Source organism: Apostichopus japonicus, chromosome 12, assembly GCF_037975245.1.
Source record: "Apostichopus japonicus isolate 1M-3 chromosome 12, ASM3797524v1, whole genome shotgun sequence".
Classification (NCBI taxonomy): Eukaryota; Metazoa; Echinodermata; class Holothuroidea; order Aspidochirotida; family Stichopodidae; genus Apostichopus; species Apostichopus japonicus.
In genome coordinates, this window is record NC_092572.1 from 12,334,787 (window position 1) to 12,349,855 (window position 15,069).

A 15,069-nucleotide genomic window follows, 5' to 3' on the forward strand; every position below is an offset into this window, starting at 1 on the left:
TCTGATCAAGCCGAAGCATTGAATGTGGGAGGGGTGGGGAGGGGAGTGAATGGTTGGCAACTTGGCTGTAGGATGTGACTAATCATCCTCTCCTTGCAAAGAACATAATAATGTACAACAGTAGACAATGTAAAACAGTAGACGATGTACAACAGCAGGCTCTCTTTCTAGCAGTAATAATTATTAAAGGTACTGAAAGTGTACAAATATTGATGATGTCCATACATTATATAGATATATATGTGCAATATATAAATAGACTTTCTGTTTTCACACAGATCTGGACATTGTTACAAAGGTACACATCTGAAACAGAATAATAATGAAATCGCTGGGTATCACAAACAATGTGTTGCCACTGTGTCACCAAGAACATATGGAGCAAAATTACTCTACGTTCGAATAAAAACCCATTCTTACAAATTCCTAGTGACAGTTAAATAAAAAATTTGGTGGCCTTTTTAGAAGAGTGCAAAATGAGTACTGTGATAAATTGACTACTGTGAAGAGGAGAAGTGTTACATATGAAGTATTATCAGTCATATGAAGTATCATCTCTCATGAGTATCATCACTAATATGATGTATCATCACTCATGTGATGTATCATCTCTCATGAAGTATCATCACTCATATGAAGTATCATCAGTCATATGAAGTAACATCACTCATATGACGTATCATCTCTCATGAAGTATCATCACTCATATGAAGTATCATCTCTCTTAGAGTATCATCACTAAAGTGATGTATCATCAGTCATGTGATGTATCATTACTCATATGATGTATCATCTCTCATGAAGTATCATCACTCATATGAAGTATCATCAGTCATATGAAGTTACATCACTCATATGACGTATCATCTCTCATGAAGTATCATCACTCATATGTAGTATCATCTCTCATGAAGTATCATCATTCATATGAAGTATCATTAATTCACTAATGTGATGTATCATAAGGTAAAAATAAGTGGGATACTTATTTACTTTTCAAGGTATTGTAGTGAAATGATCTGAATAACAAATGCAGTAAAATACCTATAAGGACATTCCATGTGTTTCTTTTTGCTAAAGTCAAAAACTTCCCTTCAACAATCTAGTACTTTCAGCAAGGCTAGCCCAGGACTCAAATACCTTTCACAAAGTAACTGATTTCTAGTTTGTTCTTACAGAAGTTGATGACCATGGATGGCATAAGACTAGTTTCACTGCATGATCATTTTGTATAATGTTGACAAATTGCCTCCTTTATGGATCTAACTAGGCCAAAGCTGTCCAATTCACCGAGTTTTGTTCATCGTGTGAACAGATCTTCAAAACTGGAAATTCTACATTAATCTAGCAAGAAAACGAACCGCCAGTCCATCGATTATCTCTCTTCCCTCCTCCCCACCCCCCTCCTCAAGAGTTTCATTTGCAATGCCACTAGGATATGGCTGCTAATGTGAGTCATTTGATCTTGGCTTGACGATGCAACAATGCAATCCTGAGATTGGGGTACACAGGGCCACTGTGTCCAACTTATTACCATACCTCGATTTAAGATCAGTTAACAATTTCTATGCGCAACTTCCGAAACGATCTCTTGACCCATTGTAAATCCTTAGCTGACCCCTTAGGTTGTGGAACATGGTTGTAGACTTTCTTTACACGCTAAATACTTAAAATTTTTCTTAGCGGGGGGGGGGGGGGGGGGGAGAAGGAGTGCGCTTGATGGACCTCAGGGCTACACTCCCTCCGTTTTAAAATCCTGGATCTGCACCTTAACATTGTGACTACAATCTAGTTGGACTAGATTATGTTTCAAACTTCTACCAGTCTATCTGGAGAGCTCTCTATCTTCATGTTGCATGAAATCCATTTCCTCCGGCTAGATGACAGAACTTCAACTCATGCATAGGTTGTCGACCTTTAACCTCTGACACATGGTCAATCATCCAAGGTCACTGGAATTTAAGAGTGATGTGAGAGCCTTTGCATATGCTGTTGGAGAAGGAGGAAACATTCACAGTATTTATAGACATGATCCTAAGAAAACATTAAGAAACATTCACAGTGTTAATCGACGTGATCCTAAGGAAAAATGAAGAAACATTAACAGTGTTTATCGACATGATCCTAACAAACCAGAACACATGAAACATTTATGATTACATAACCATCATTATGATGTTTCTGGTAATTTTCACCATGCAACCCCTTGAAATTCTGTTTATGCTTGTGGCCAGATAGTTTTAATAAATATCACAATGGGCTCCATGTTTCTCTATTAAAATTGATTTCGCAAAAATACTGAAGATAAAATATGGCTTCATTTTACAAACCCAACCATCAACTTATAGCTTAAATGACAAAGATCTTTATGACGAACGATTCCTCTACACAGCTAAGAAATATTGTGTTCCTTTTGAGAGATATCCACGTTTAAAAGTCATGTCTGAGAGCTGTCTTTTTGTAAATCTGTGATGTCATAGTGCCAGTAGGATCTAAAACCTTTAAATAGCTTTTGCTTTTGTTTTCTTTGTGTAAATTTTCAAGTAATATATTGTTAACCAGTGTCAACCCTGAAAAGTAATGCCATTTTTACTGTATGTAAAAAGCTGCAAGATTTTATATACTTTTTTTCCAGCATCTCCATTAGTACAAAAAATAATAATAAATCAAAGAAAATTGAAAGCAAATGTGGCTCTATGATGTCATAATTAGGTTTGATGAAGCCTTTTAGCCTTGCTTGTGGAGGAATATTTAAATCTGTGATAATCTTCAAATATGACATAAGATGTTTCTTAGCTGTTTGGAGAAAGTTTTGCATATCAGTTATCTTTACCACATAGAACAATAATGATGGTTTGCGATTGTGTCTCCTTTAATGTTATTTACATTTATGATTATGTCACCACTGCAACTGACATTCCAAGCTTAGAAATTGTGCACCAGGGCTGCAATTCAGTTGCCCTACAAAATTTCTTATCTGGTCTGCAACATCTCTGCTTTAAATAGTCTGATTCCAAGTGTTAATTTTTTTGTGAATTTATTATTTTATAAACTTTACAACAGAGTATCAACACAAATGTATCAAACAACTGCACGAGTTTTAGGGACAAACTCGAGCTAACCTTTGGGGTTCTTGTAAAAGACACAGTTGTTAGCACAGGTGTCTGGATTACAATCCCAAGCGGTAACACCGCATGGACAGAGAGGGGGTAAGGCCACACCTTGCTGGTCCATCTTCTCCTTCATCTGTGCTCTGAGAGCTTGAATGTATCTGCGAAAAAAGACAGAAACAAGACAATACTGCTGTTACTGTCTTGTATAGTGGTCTTCTATAGGTCTTCTATATTGTCCACCAAAAGACGAATAATGGTCACTTATAGTCAAACATCGGCAGAGCGCTTTCCTTTCATCGTCAAAGAATTAAATAAAATGTTTTAAACATCAACTGTAGGCACATCACTGTGTGGATATTATCTGAGAGGCCAGAAGCTCTAGGAAGGACAAAACACTTCAAAGAAATTTAGTGATTTTATCAGAGATGTATTAAATAGGTCACTTCATGGTCCACTCAAGTCAGTATACATGGTTTTTCTGACTTGAGTCTGGTCATCAGATCCGTATCTTTCGGTTAAGCTTAAGTTGCATATCAAAACTAAAGGTGAAGTTAGTTGCTATTTTCAAGGTAATGCTACTAAATTTGCCAGTGTCGGAACCATTTCGAAATGGAATTAGTTACTGCTTTTGTAAAGGCCTGTAGCCATGGATGTTAATTCGAGGGGAACCAACAATTTAAGAGAGGGCTCCGACAATGTCAGGAGTGGCACCAACAATTCAAGGAGAAGCACAATACTCATGTTCTGTAGTCTCCAAGGGGAGGGAGGGAGGGTGGTCCAGGCTAGCTATGGATCACCTCTGAAGTTTGTTTTACAGGGGGAAAAAAGGTACTATTTGCTTGTAACCGACAATGAGTATAGGCTATCTGAAGACCAAAGCAACTATACAGTTTTATTCCCCTTCATAATTTTTAAAAAAAAAATTACAAACAACGGTTGAACAAAAGTTTTACACTACAGTTAGATGGTATTTATGTACAGCTCATTCTAAGAACCATCCGTGAATAAATAAACTCAAGTTACCTCTTTGTTTCTCTGTTTTTGGTTTCCTTCCTCTTCTGTCTCTCCATCTGAGCTTCCACCTCTCTCTCGTCTTCTCTACGTATTCTCGTCAGCTCAGCTTCGGTGAGACCCGTCTCTGGATCTTTGGGCTCTGTGGCTTGCTCTGATTGCCTCTCTATAGCTAACCTCTCCTCTTCTTTGACTTTCTTCAATCTGAACAGAAAATCATGGCGGAACCAAAACGTTAGGAGGATATCGATTACTTCATTATTTTTATATTTTTTTTATTAATGATGTTAATGAGTATATGTGACTATTTATAATAACTATATGGCAGTATAACCCAGCCTATCAGATAACATCGATGTTCGATAAAAAAGAACTGTTTTCACGCTTTCTGTTTGTAAACCTCTTACTACATGGCATGACTTAATCGTCTCCAGTGATATTTCTCGTACGACAAGAGCAACAGCTCTTTGGTGCTTTTTTTAAGGGACGGAATATCTTCCTTTCTATCAGACGAGAAGGGGAACCACCAACCAGGTAAATTCACTACCGACTGTAGGTTTTCTATAGCTGCACATTGATGAATCAACTTGACAGACACACAGAGAGACACATCGACAGACACTGGTGACAGGAACTAATTATTTAAAACAGCATTGCTATTTTATGCAGCCACAAAATTATCATTCACAAGTTACAGAATTGTTAATACTTCTCAACAAAACTGTATGATATCCAACTTGTTCTTTTTTTCGGGACCCTCTAGATAAATTGCGGGAATCCCGCAATCGCGCGTCCAAATGTGAACATTGGTTGTACAGAAACTGGTTTTTTTGTACCAAACACAGGCTTGAAAACTATGGAAAAAAAAAAAGTCCATTGTTTTTAAAAACAAACATCAACTTTAGTGCCTGGCCAGCTCTTCTTAGTTTGGTGCAAAGTTCAGTTTCCATAGTTTCTGTAACAGTTCTTAGATATTGTGTGATTAAAGTTTGTCATAAATTAATATAACTCCGTGTACAAACACTGCTACACATCTTTGCATATGTTTTACAGCAATCAGCAACAACTCGCATAGCATTCTGCTAGATACAAAACCCGGACACACTACCCCTTTGCTTACCTCTGGATACGTTTGCTGTGCTGCTTCTTACGTCGGTTCTCCTGGACGTTTTCTCGCTCCATGTCCATAAACAATCTCCGGTACATCAACACCTCTTCCCTGACCTGCCTCTTCTTCTCCTCCACGATGACGCCCGGCTTCACGTCCACCGCCTCCCTCACTTTTTTCCTCCTTCCGTCTTTCTTTCTCGACCTCTCGTTCACTTTTCTGTCTCTGTCTTGCCTTAAATTATTCTCGTAGCCTGGATGAACGTCGTCGTCGGCTGTAACCACGGGATCGAAAGTGACCGTCTTTGACCTCTGACCTCGGGTCTGAGTCTGCGATGGAGCTGGTTCTGACATTTGTCCTATGGTTGTAGTGTCAGAGGTCACAGGTTCACAGGGGACCTCATCGCAAAGAAGTTTGACACCATCGCTCACTTGGTATAGCGGTTGATCTCTTAATATGTCAGTGTATGGATTTTCCTTGCCATGCAAAAGCTCTCTTTCCATTTGAGGTATTGCTTCCTGCACGGGCATTCCTTCCTGTGAGAAGAGAGAAACAGAAATGTTTCTGCAGGAATACTTGATTATATAAAATGAAAATGAGAACATGAAACAAATATGTTGAAAAGTAAATGAAAATGTTTGGTCTTATCTGCAGATATGGACCCGGAATCCTAAAGGATATACAATATTTCTGCTGAATGTTGCTTTAAAGGAGCTTAGTATATGTTCTATTTTGATATTGTCAATGTTATGTGTACCTCTTAGTATAACTAAGTAACCTGAGTGAAATTGAGAGTACTACTTTAAAGGAGCTTATCATAGGTTCTGTTTTGATACTGCCAATGTTTTCTTACCTCTTAGTAAAACTCACTGAACTGACTGAAACTTTGGAGTACTGCTTTAAAGGAGCTTATCATATGTAATGTTTTGATACTGTCAATGTTTTCTATACCTCTTAGTATAACTCACTGAAGTGACTGAAACTTTGGAGTACTGCTTTAAAGGAGCTATCACAGGTTCTGTTTTTTCTGTATAAATACCTAATGCAAAATCTGCTGCAAAAATAGTAGTTCACCTGAAATTGCTGCAAAGACAAATCATCCCTCGTAAAGGACTTGCCCCATCGTCCACCTGGAACGTTTTCCTAAAATAAAATAAATGAAAATATATTAAAAAGGAAACAAGGGATACATACTATCATAGAAGTGGATGGGACTCCCACTTAGCAATTGGGTTTGAGGATTTGATTATTGAATGTTAAGCTAAGAAGCCTAGAAAATACTGCCTACATCAATTTAAAGAGAAAACATGATTAAAAAGTTTAGGTTGATTTTGCAATGAAATGATTATTAGTCACTTCTTCTTTCCTCAAATTAATGTTGAGAATCACCATGGAACATGGTGAAATTGAATCACGTTCAATTTTACGGTTGTCACATGAAACCAACAAGACTGGGATACAGTCCGTACCGTCTCATTCAAGTACTAAAGCAAATCTGTCCAAAGTCTCTGTGATTCAAAAACTCACCCTGGTGGTAACACGAGGGAGGTTATTATTGGATTTGGTCTCGAGTTCTTACTTAGTGGAATTAATCAAACCCTGAACAATATTACTACAGTATTAATAAACTGATTACTTCATAAAACAGACCACATATGGAATGGAGAAATTTCCCAGTAAGCTTTGACGTGCCTGTCGAGATTGAAAGCCTGCCAATTGTAATACCAACACTCTCTATCGGGTTAAATTTTAAATTGTCTCAAACGCGATTTCTTAAACGGGTTCTTTATAAATGGAGTGTGAAGAAAAGACTAACTGAACACCTCCAAGGGTCGATAGATGACTTTTAATTCAAGGGTAATATCTTTAGGGCAGCTATCAGGGACTAAACAGAAATCAAATGTAATACATTCTTCTCTGCTTTGTCGAAACGGATATTGGCTCTGTCATTTGTAACTTGAGACTAATTTTGTAATAACACAGAGAGCTTTAGAGCAAAAGAGACAGGCTTCATTTACCTTTTCTGGTACGAGTTTGCGGCTAGCCAGTTCACTCTTCGCCATCTTGATCATGTTTCCTATTCGTTGAGACAGATGGTTCAACTGGTGAGGATCAAACACCTTCTCTACCCCTTCCCGATCTCCTCCTCCTTCATATTGACTCTCCCCGTCCGAGCTTATCTGGATGTTCCGTTCACGGTAGATTTCCTGTCCCTTGGGTCTGCTGGTCACTCCCATCTCCCCTCTGTGGCTACGGCTGAGGATCCTTTGCTGCAGGTCGACCTGAAGGTCGGCCAAAAGAAACAAAGACAAACAGGGAGGAATGGAAAGGAAAGTAAATTTTTATCTTGGCAAATTGGGGTCTTCATTCAGCTCAGCATTTGATTTTCATGTATTTCTCATTGTAACCCTCAACAGTTTTCTGCAAGTTAGATTATGATTCCTTTAACAGCAATTTTTATTCCCCCCCCCCCACCATCCCAAAATTTTTAGTATCCTAAATTAATTACTCAAAGTTTTCCTGGAGCTTTCCAACCCACCAAATGACTCAAATGAGTGCAAATTGACACCTTCTACAATAAATCGTCTTAAAGAGATTAAAACATGAATCTGTAACATGATATAATTGTTTTCTTTATAGACACTGCACTTAAAAAGGTAACAACATAAACCACTGGGAGCTAGTGCAGCAGCCTTTGTTTTGTTTTTTCACTCTTGAAGATCCAGGAAATAACTTTATCCAGTACTGCATCACAAAATGATTTATCCAAATTCATCCAAAGATTTATGGCAGTCTTTTCAACAAGAAAACCATAGTATTTTACAAGAGACCAAATTCAAAGCCATCAAAATTGCTGCACAAAAATGTTAATGCTAACTGAATCCCTGATATTACTCACAGCCTGAGATGAAACTTGAAGTTGCCTCTCTCTTTTCTCACGATGGACTTCTCTTACTCTGTCCCTTACGTCTCTCTGAAACTGCTGCAGTCTAGCTTCTTTTTCTTGGTGTCTTTGTCTCATTCTTTCTTCTTCAATCTGGGCACTTGTCTGTATAAAGACATTGATCGATTCTGATTTTAGTGACTGAATGTTTTTGTTATGAAGCTACTGACTTTATTGTTCTTACAATGACCAATGGTGTTGTTACAATATTACAAACATCTGTGATACTGTATGTCTTGATATGAGTTTCTGCCCCCGATGTTGATAGCCAAACCAGCCCAAAATGAGGGTGTTACTAAACGAATGACAATTGCGTTACACATAACAAATGACAATATGTTGTACACACTAAAAAATTGCGTTGACTAAAACGAATGACAGTGAATGACAGCACAGACATTTGCTTCAACCGGATATCACAGTTCAGACTTCGTGGGTATATTAAAGCCACGCAAACTGAGTGGACGCGAAGTGCGTGGCTTACAGAGGCTAGTAAAGTACGGACAAGATACAAACGCACCTTATAGTAAGCGAAATTGTAAGTCTGATTTTAAAAAGTAAATTTAACGTCATTTTTCCGATATTAATTGTTAGAAACTAACAATACTATAATCTTGAAACGGCTTCAGTTATCTTTCTATATAAATCTACAGAGGTAAATGTCAAAAGCACAGCGCGCACTCAAGCGCATTCTCACACAAAACTTTCCCTGTGGCTCCAATCCCTGCATTACACCAAAACCCCGCAACCACGTGACATGCGATTTTTTCTCAAATCATTTTTGCGCAGAAAACCAATAACCGCATTTACTCCACTCCGTTAATCATTCTATCTCTTCTCACACTGTCCTTCGTTGTTCATTCGTTGTCATTCGCTGTCATTCGCGAATGATAATTAACCCTGTACAAAGTCAATTGTCATTCGCTGTCATTCGTTTTAGTTTGTCCCCAAAATGATAAATCGCCATATTTAGTCGACAAACACAAAACAAGACATCATGAAAATGATAAATCAAAGCATATTTGTTATTGCAATCAAAAATAATTTTTGGGTGGCATCATAACTTCTTTTGTAGATGATGCAATATTTTACTGAAGTATTGTTCATTCAGTTCCGTATAACTAAGTTGGTTGGTAAATTTACTGTAATTTATAAGAAACTGAAGTCAAGTATATACATGTATTTTACTGACACTGATATTTGGCCTAAGTCAAATATTGCATTCAGTGGGGAACACTCACTATGACTATAATTTTTCTAAGGTGAAAATGAGTATGGCTTGTAGGACTATATCCCTGTATTTCGTTCGTGTGGAAGAACATAACTTACTGAAATTTTGCTGACAGGAAAGAGACATATATAATTTGTTGATTAGGGGTACAAGTTTCCTGTGCAAGGCGAACTTACAGTTACAGGGTAATTATAGTCTCTGTCCTGTCAAAATATTAAACAACATCAGCATGAATCTGCTTCACTTGACTATAGGCCTGAAACCTGGAAATAAACAGCCTTATGATAGGTTAGGCTACAGTGATGTAGCTGATGTAAAACTCTGGTTAACAATTGGCATTGCACTTCTGTATGGCATCTCTACTTGTGACTTAGGAAGTTAGGCCTAATTTAGGCAGGCCGTAGTCCTAACTACAGCTAGGGCCTTAAGGCCCTAGGCCCATTTTTCACAAAAATTATGTTGTTTTCATGTCAATTAATTAGGCCTAGGCTTAGGGCCAAGTTGTCCTCAAACTGTCTCGGTCAATGTTGATGACATGACTACAGTGTTTGAGAATTTTACTTAAGTATGAACATGGAATCTCTGAACATACACTACGACTTGTGGCTAGTAGAGTGCCACGTTATTTCATACTTCAAATGGGCCTAGCCATACTCTCGCGTTAGCATTGTCGTTGTTCCTGTCCTGGGTAAGGCATAGCCTAGGTTAGGACATTACTTAGTTTAGGCTACTTAGTACTGAGTCTTGGTCTACTCTTAGTCTCTTACAAATACTTCTGTGTCACCCAATTTCCAGGGATTGGCAACTTCTACCCAAGCACCGACGGGAACCACTGCGTGGTTTCTTCGTCCAAAATTCTTTCCAAGAGGTTCTGGTTTTCGTTTACAATTTGCCGTCATTATGGTTGTTGATATCGTTCGGCAGAAATTTGCTTGAAAAGACCGGGGATCATGTCCCATTCGTCGCCGCTTGAAATATTCTACTTTAACGTAGGGGTGTTTTTTATTTGTATACATTTTAAAACAGTTGTTGTTTTGTTTTTCTCAAGTTATTTTGATTACAGCACTTATCCTTTCTAAATTATATTTAAAACAATTTTTTTCATTTATATCATTATTAATCAGTAATCTTTGCCGACCTTCTACCATTGTTAAACTAAATTTTAACCTATGTATTGAATGGTAATTACCAAAATAAAACAACCGTCGATGAATGGGTCATAATCCAAGACCGGTGTGACAGTGTAGAACAGTGGTTCTCAAAGTTGGTCCCTGCCGCTCCAGAAGGCGTTGGGAGGTCTCAGAGGTGCTACTGGGTACACACGGGGAGAAGGGCCGATGGCACTGATTTGGGGTCCCTGGCGATTACGACACATCTCTGCAGCGATTTAGGGCACAATAAGGCATCCAGGGGGTCGGGGGGGGGGGGGGATTGCGACCCAAAATTATAGAAATTTAATACATACCTCCACCCCTATGTCCAATTTCTTTCGCGTTTGGATTATATTGAAGCAGATACATCTCTTGTAACTTATAAGCCACCATTTTAGCCTGTCATTTTGGGCAATTTCCTGAGCTGGTCACTGATTGCGAAGTCGAGGGGAGGGGGTAGGGGGAGGGGGTATTGGGAGAGTTCAAGATGGTCGAAGGGCCGGTCGTCTAAAAAAGTTTGCGAACCACTGGTGTAGAATCTCCACAGATTAACCCCGGTGTAAGTTTGGCAAAGTCCTGGTGTGTCCTACGCATAAATTGGTCTATAGGCCAATTTCTGCTTCAATATCTATCGTCCTATGACAGTCTAATGAGAAATATACGGATGAATAAAACTGGAAAAATGACACATGTAATAGTCCGTCCTCTCTAATAAGACTAAGACGCTTTCTATTTAGAAATTGTGTCGCTGTATGATTTGTCAAGCTTTACGTACACTGAACCTCTTTGTCGAGATGGAGAAAATTGACAAAATGACAACGGGACAAAACCCGTGTAGCCAATTAGACAATATAAAGGTGATATTTTGTTCGTAAAACGTGCATTATTTTGATCATTATTGTAAATTGTACATTAGCTTCATATTTTATTCCCTTTACATATGTTCTTAAATTAGCATGACACTTGCTCTTTACACAGCTCTTCGAATCTCACTTCGAGTTCCGTAAGACGTAAATGAATTATATATATATATATAAATAATATGTCAGGCTATAGAAGTAGCATTATAAACGGAAGATGGTACTATAATAAACAATAATAAACTCAAACATTCCCCGGATTGATTGAGGTATACAGTTACCTGAATCTTTGTGGAGCGAGGGGCAGATGTTAATGAAGTATTTTATTAAAAAAGGGGTAGGGGTTAACCTTTATGTGAGGCATAAAAGTGAAGGATTTTATAGCTCTTCCGTGTATGCTGCCCTCTCAGCAACCTTCCACTGTCCCTCACATTCCCACCCCTTTGCTCCCCAGGTTTAGCCTATACCCACTCCGTCTTTTTAGTTTTATTTTATTTTTATTTTTAATTCCGCATTGATCAAGTTTTGCTCTGATAGACTTTACATCAGTATAATTGTATAGAATTTTATTTCCATCTTCTGTTGCATTTCTTTTGTATCTTATAACATATTGATTCAAAAAATACATCCTTCATATAGCAATATTGATTTAGTCATATTATTGATTTCTCTCGATCGGTCAATACATGGTATTACATAAATGTAAAAGAAACGAATTTCTGAGCTAATTAAATGAAATTGAATAGATAAATTTATTATCTGTGTTAATATTAAACAGTAGTGGAATTAAGTAGCCTAATTTACGAAGAAACCGATATAAATGGATTGTTTTAAAAAAATAAAATAAAAAAAGTTATATAGTTTTTTGCAAGCCTTGCCAAGTTGAGGTACTTTTGAGTCAATATTGAAGAAATAAAAAATACCGTAAAACTTAATATACTAGAAAGAGTCACGTGTGTCTATACATGAGTTCTTTTCGCGTTGTAGATACATGTCTGGGGTCACACCCTCCCTGGGTTTGGGATATATCAGCATTTAATTAGACTCGAAGTGAGTCCTTACTAATTCCAATATTGTACTCACGTATACTTACAGGAGTTCTTTTCACGTTGTAGACACATGTCTGGGGGTCACACCCTCCCAGGATTTGGGATATATCAGCAGTTTAGACTCGAAGAGATTTCTGACTCGTACTCATATTGTACTCACGTACAGCTCCAGGAGTTCTTTTCGCGTTGTATTATGTCAGGGATCACACCCTCCCTGGGTTTCGGATATATATCAGTAAATTTAGACTCGACGTGACGGTTCTTTACTAGTTCTCATATTGTACTCACGTATAGCTACAGGAGTTCTTTTCACGTTGTAGATACATGACTGGGATCACACCTTACCTGGGTTTCATATGACTCGAAGTGAGTTCTTATTCGTACTCATATTGTACTCAAGTGTAGCTACCTGAGTTCTTTTCGCGTTGTGTATGGCTATGGTCACACCCTCTCTGGGTTTGGTATATATCAGCATTTTAGACTCGAAGTGAGTTCTTACTAGTTCTCATATTGTACTCACGTTTAGCTACAGGAGCTCTTTTCGCGTTTAGATACATGTCTGGGGTCACACCCTCCCTGGGTTTGATATATAATCAGCATTTTTAGACGCGAAGTGAGTTCTTACCCATACTCATATTCCAGCACCTCACTAGTCTACTCACCCTCTTAATGTTGTACTCATACTCGTATATTAGGGTCACGTTGGATATATTTAGTATCGATACTGGTACAATGTTAAGGACTCATACTAAGGGAAATTCTACTTGTACTCTTATTGTGCTAGTACTATATACGTCTGCCACTATTACAGTAGATTTTGTTTTTCTCCTTAATTTTTTTTTCTTTAGTTTCTCGCTGACGTCTTACAAAGAAAAAGGAGGTAAATTTAATTGTAAGGTTGCGGTTACCCATCATGGTATTTTATGATTGGATGTTTAAACAATGGAAACAAAACAATTGACATGAGAAGAAAAAAAATAGGAGGCAACTTCGTGACAGGAAGATTAGCAGATTACGTGGCGATAGCAGACATCAGCCCAGGCCCGATGATGGGGGAGGATGGGGTGCATGGGTGTTGGATCCTGATGATGAGGGAGGATGGGGGTGCATGGGTGTTAGATAAAGGGGAACCAAGCCCGGTCTCTAGGTCAAATAGATCATATCATCACCGTGCAAACCGACTGGTATATAGTTGAAGAGAGGCGGAAGGGTAAGGGTGAGGGTAAGGGGAAGGGGAAGGTGTAAAAGTAAGCAAAGGACGAAAATAAAAACAAAACAGATTTCATTTATTTCTATTTCTTGCCAGTATTTTAATTATTGCATCTTTTACTCACATTTGCATTTCTTTCTGTCCCTTACCGTTTTGTTTTTTTTTATAATTTTTTTTTTGCACTGCGTAATTTTATTACATAAGCAACATGCATAATAAAAGCGAAGGGCGCCCTCAATTTTCTTTATACATAATGTGATATGTGGTTATAATACGCAAATAATGCAAATAACTGCAAACTAACTAATATCAGCAAAGTGTTCTAAGACGGTGGTTTTTAGAGCCGGTGGTTTTTAGATGTCTTCAGTTCAATTGAGTTAGTTATGCTCTGTGATCGCTTTTGGCTTCTACTAACCTCGAAGAGGGAGAAGTTGGAGAAGGTGGATGGTAAAGGTTATAGACAACCCCCCCCCCCCCCCCCATGAAAGTATTCTCCGAGTACGGTATGTTATAAACACAATCAAATGTGATGGACTTATACAAACATAACCATGGCTTCTGTCTGTTATATAGTAATTGGCATAATATATCTAAATACCAACATCTTCTAGAACATAAATGATAAATTTAATAATCATAGTCTTTCTCCACTGCAATGGTCTCTTGGTTGTCTTGTTGTTTCTTGGCCAATGCGTTTAAATTCCAACGTTGACGTCAGCTGGAATGTGAACAAACGAAAGAAGATTAAAAATGATTACCAAAAAGAGGGAATCAAAAGTTACAATCAGAGGCAGGGCCGCATTGTGTGTTTGGGAGTTTTAACTGTCTGTTTTGGAATGAGTAGTTTAATGTTTTGTAGTTTCATTATATGCTAGCATATTTAAGCATATTTCAATATGGTGTTAACTGGTAATGTAGTACTGATCTTCAGAAAATTGACACCATCTTATTGAACCCCACCCCACCCCAATCCCCACTCGGTGAAACTTTCAGTTGTATTTGGTGTGGAGAACACAATTAGAATGCTAATTAATAACCATTTAAATTACTCTCTACGTACAAATTACATCCTCATAATATGTGTATGGCGAAGATATATTACATCAGGGCAATTTTCTGTTATAAAATATCAATCATTTATCTATACGGAGGGAGGAAGAATTACAAATTTTTCATTACAAACGCGTTGCAATCTAATGAAACTCTATATAACTATATAGACAACACACATGTAGAGCTAATGCAAACGTTACAAATGCGTCAGGTTCTCGGAATAATTCAACAAGAATGATTATTAATGGCCTTCAATAAAAGCTTTGACTATGATCTGCTATGGCGACTTCATTCAAAGAACCACATCTCGCGTTAGAGACACGATACTGAGATTTCAGT

At 37.8% G+C, this 15,069-nt stretch overlaps 1 protein-coding gene across 1 annotated transcript; it reads right to left on the reverse strand.

Annotated features, from left to right (window-relative positions):
- Positions 1-160: 160 nt before the first annotated feature.
- Positions 161-10,374, reverse strand: LOC139977107 (uncharacterized). Its single transcript, XM_071986196.1, has 8 exons — positions 10,175-10,374; positions 8,132-8,281; positions 7,251-7,514; positions 6,307-6,375; positions 5,245-5,768; positions 4,137-4,328; positions 3,123-3,271; positions 161-1,989 (listed from the first exon to the last, which is right to left on the reverse strand). The coding sequence occupies exons 1-8, from the start codon at positions 10,364-10,366 to the stop codon at positions 1,940-1,942; spliced, it is 1,590 nt and encodes a 529-aa protein (XP_071842297.1). The 5' UTR covers positions 10,367-10,374; the 3' UTR covers positions 161-1,939.
- Between the last annotated feature and the right edge of the window lie 4,695 nt (positions 10,375-15,069).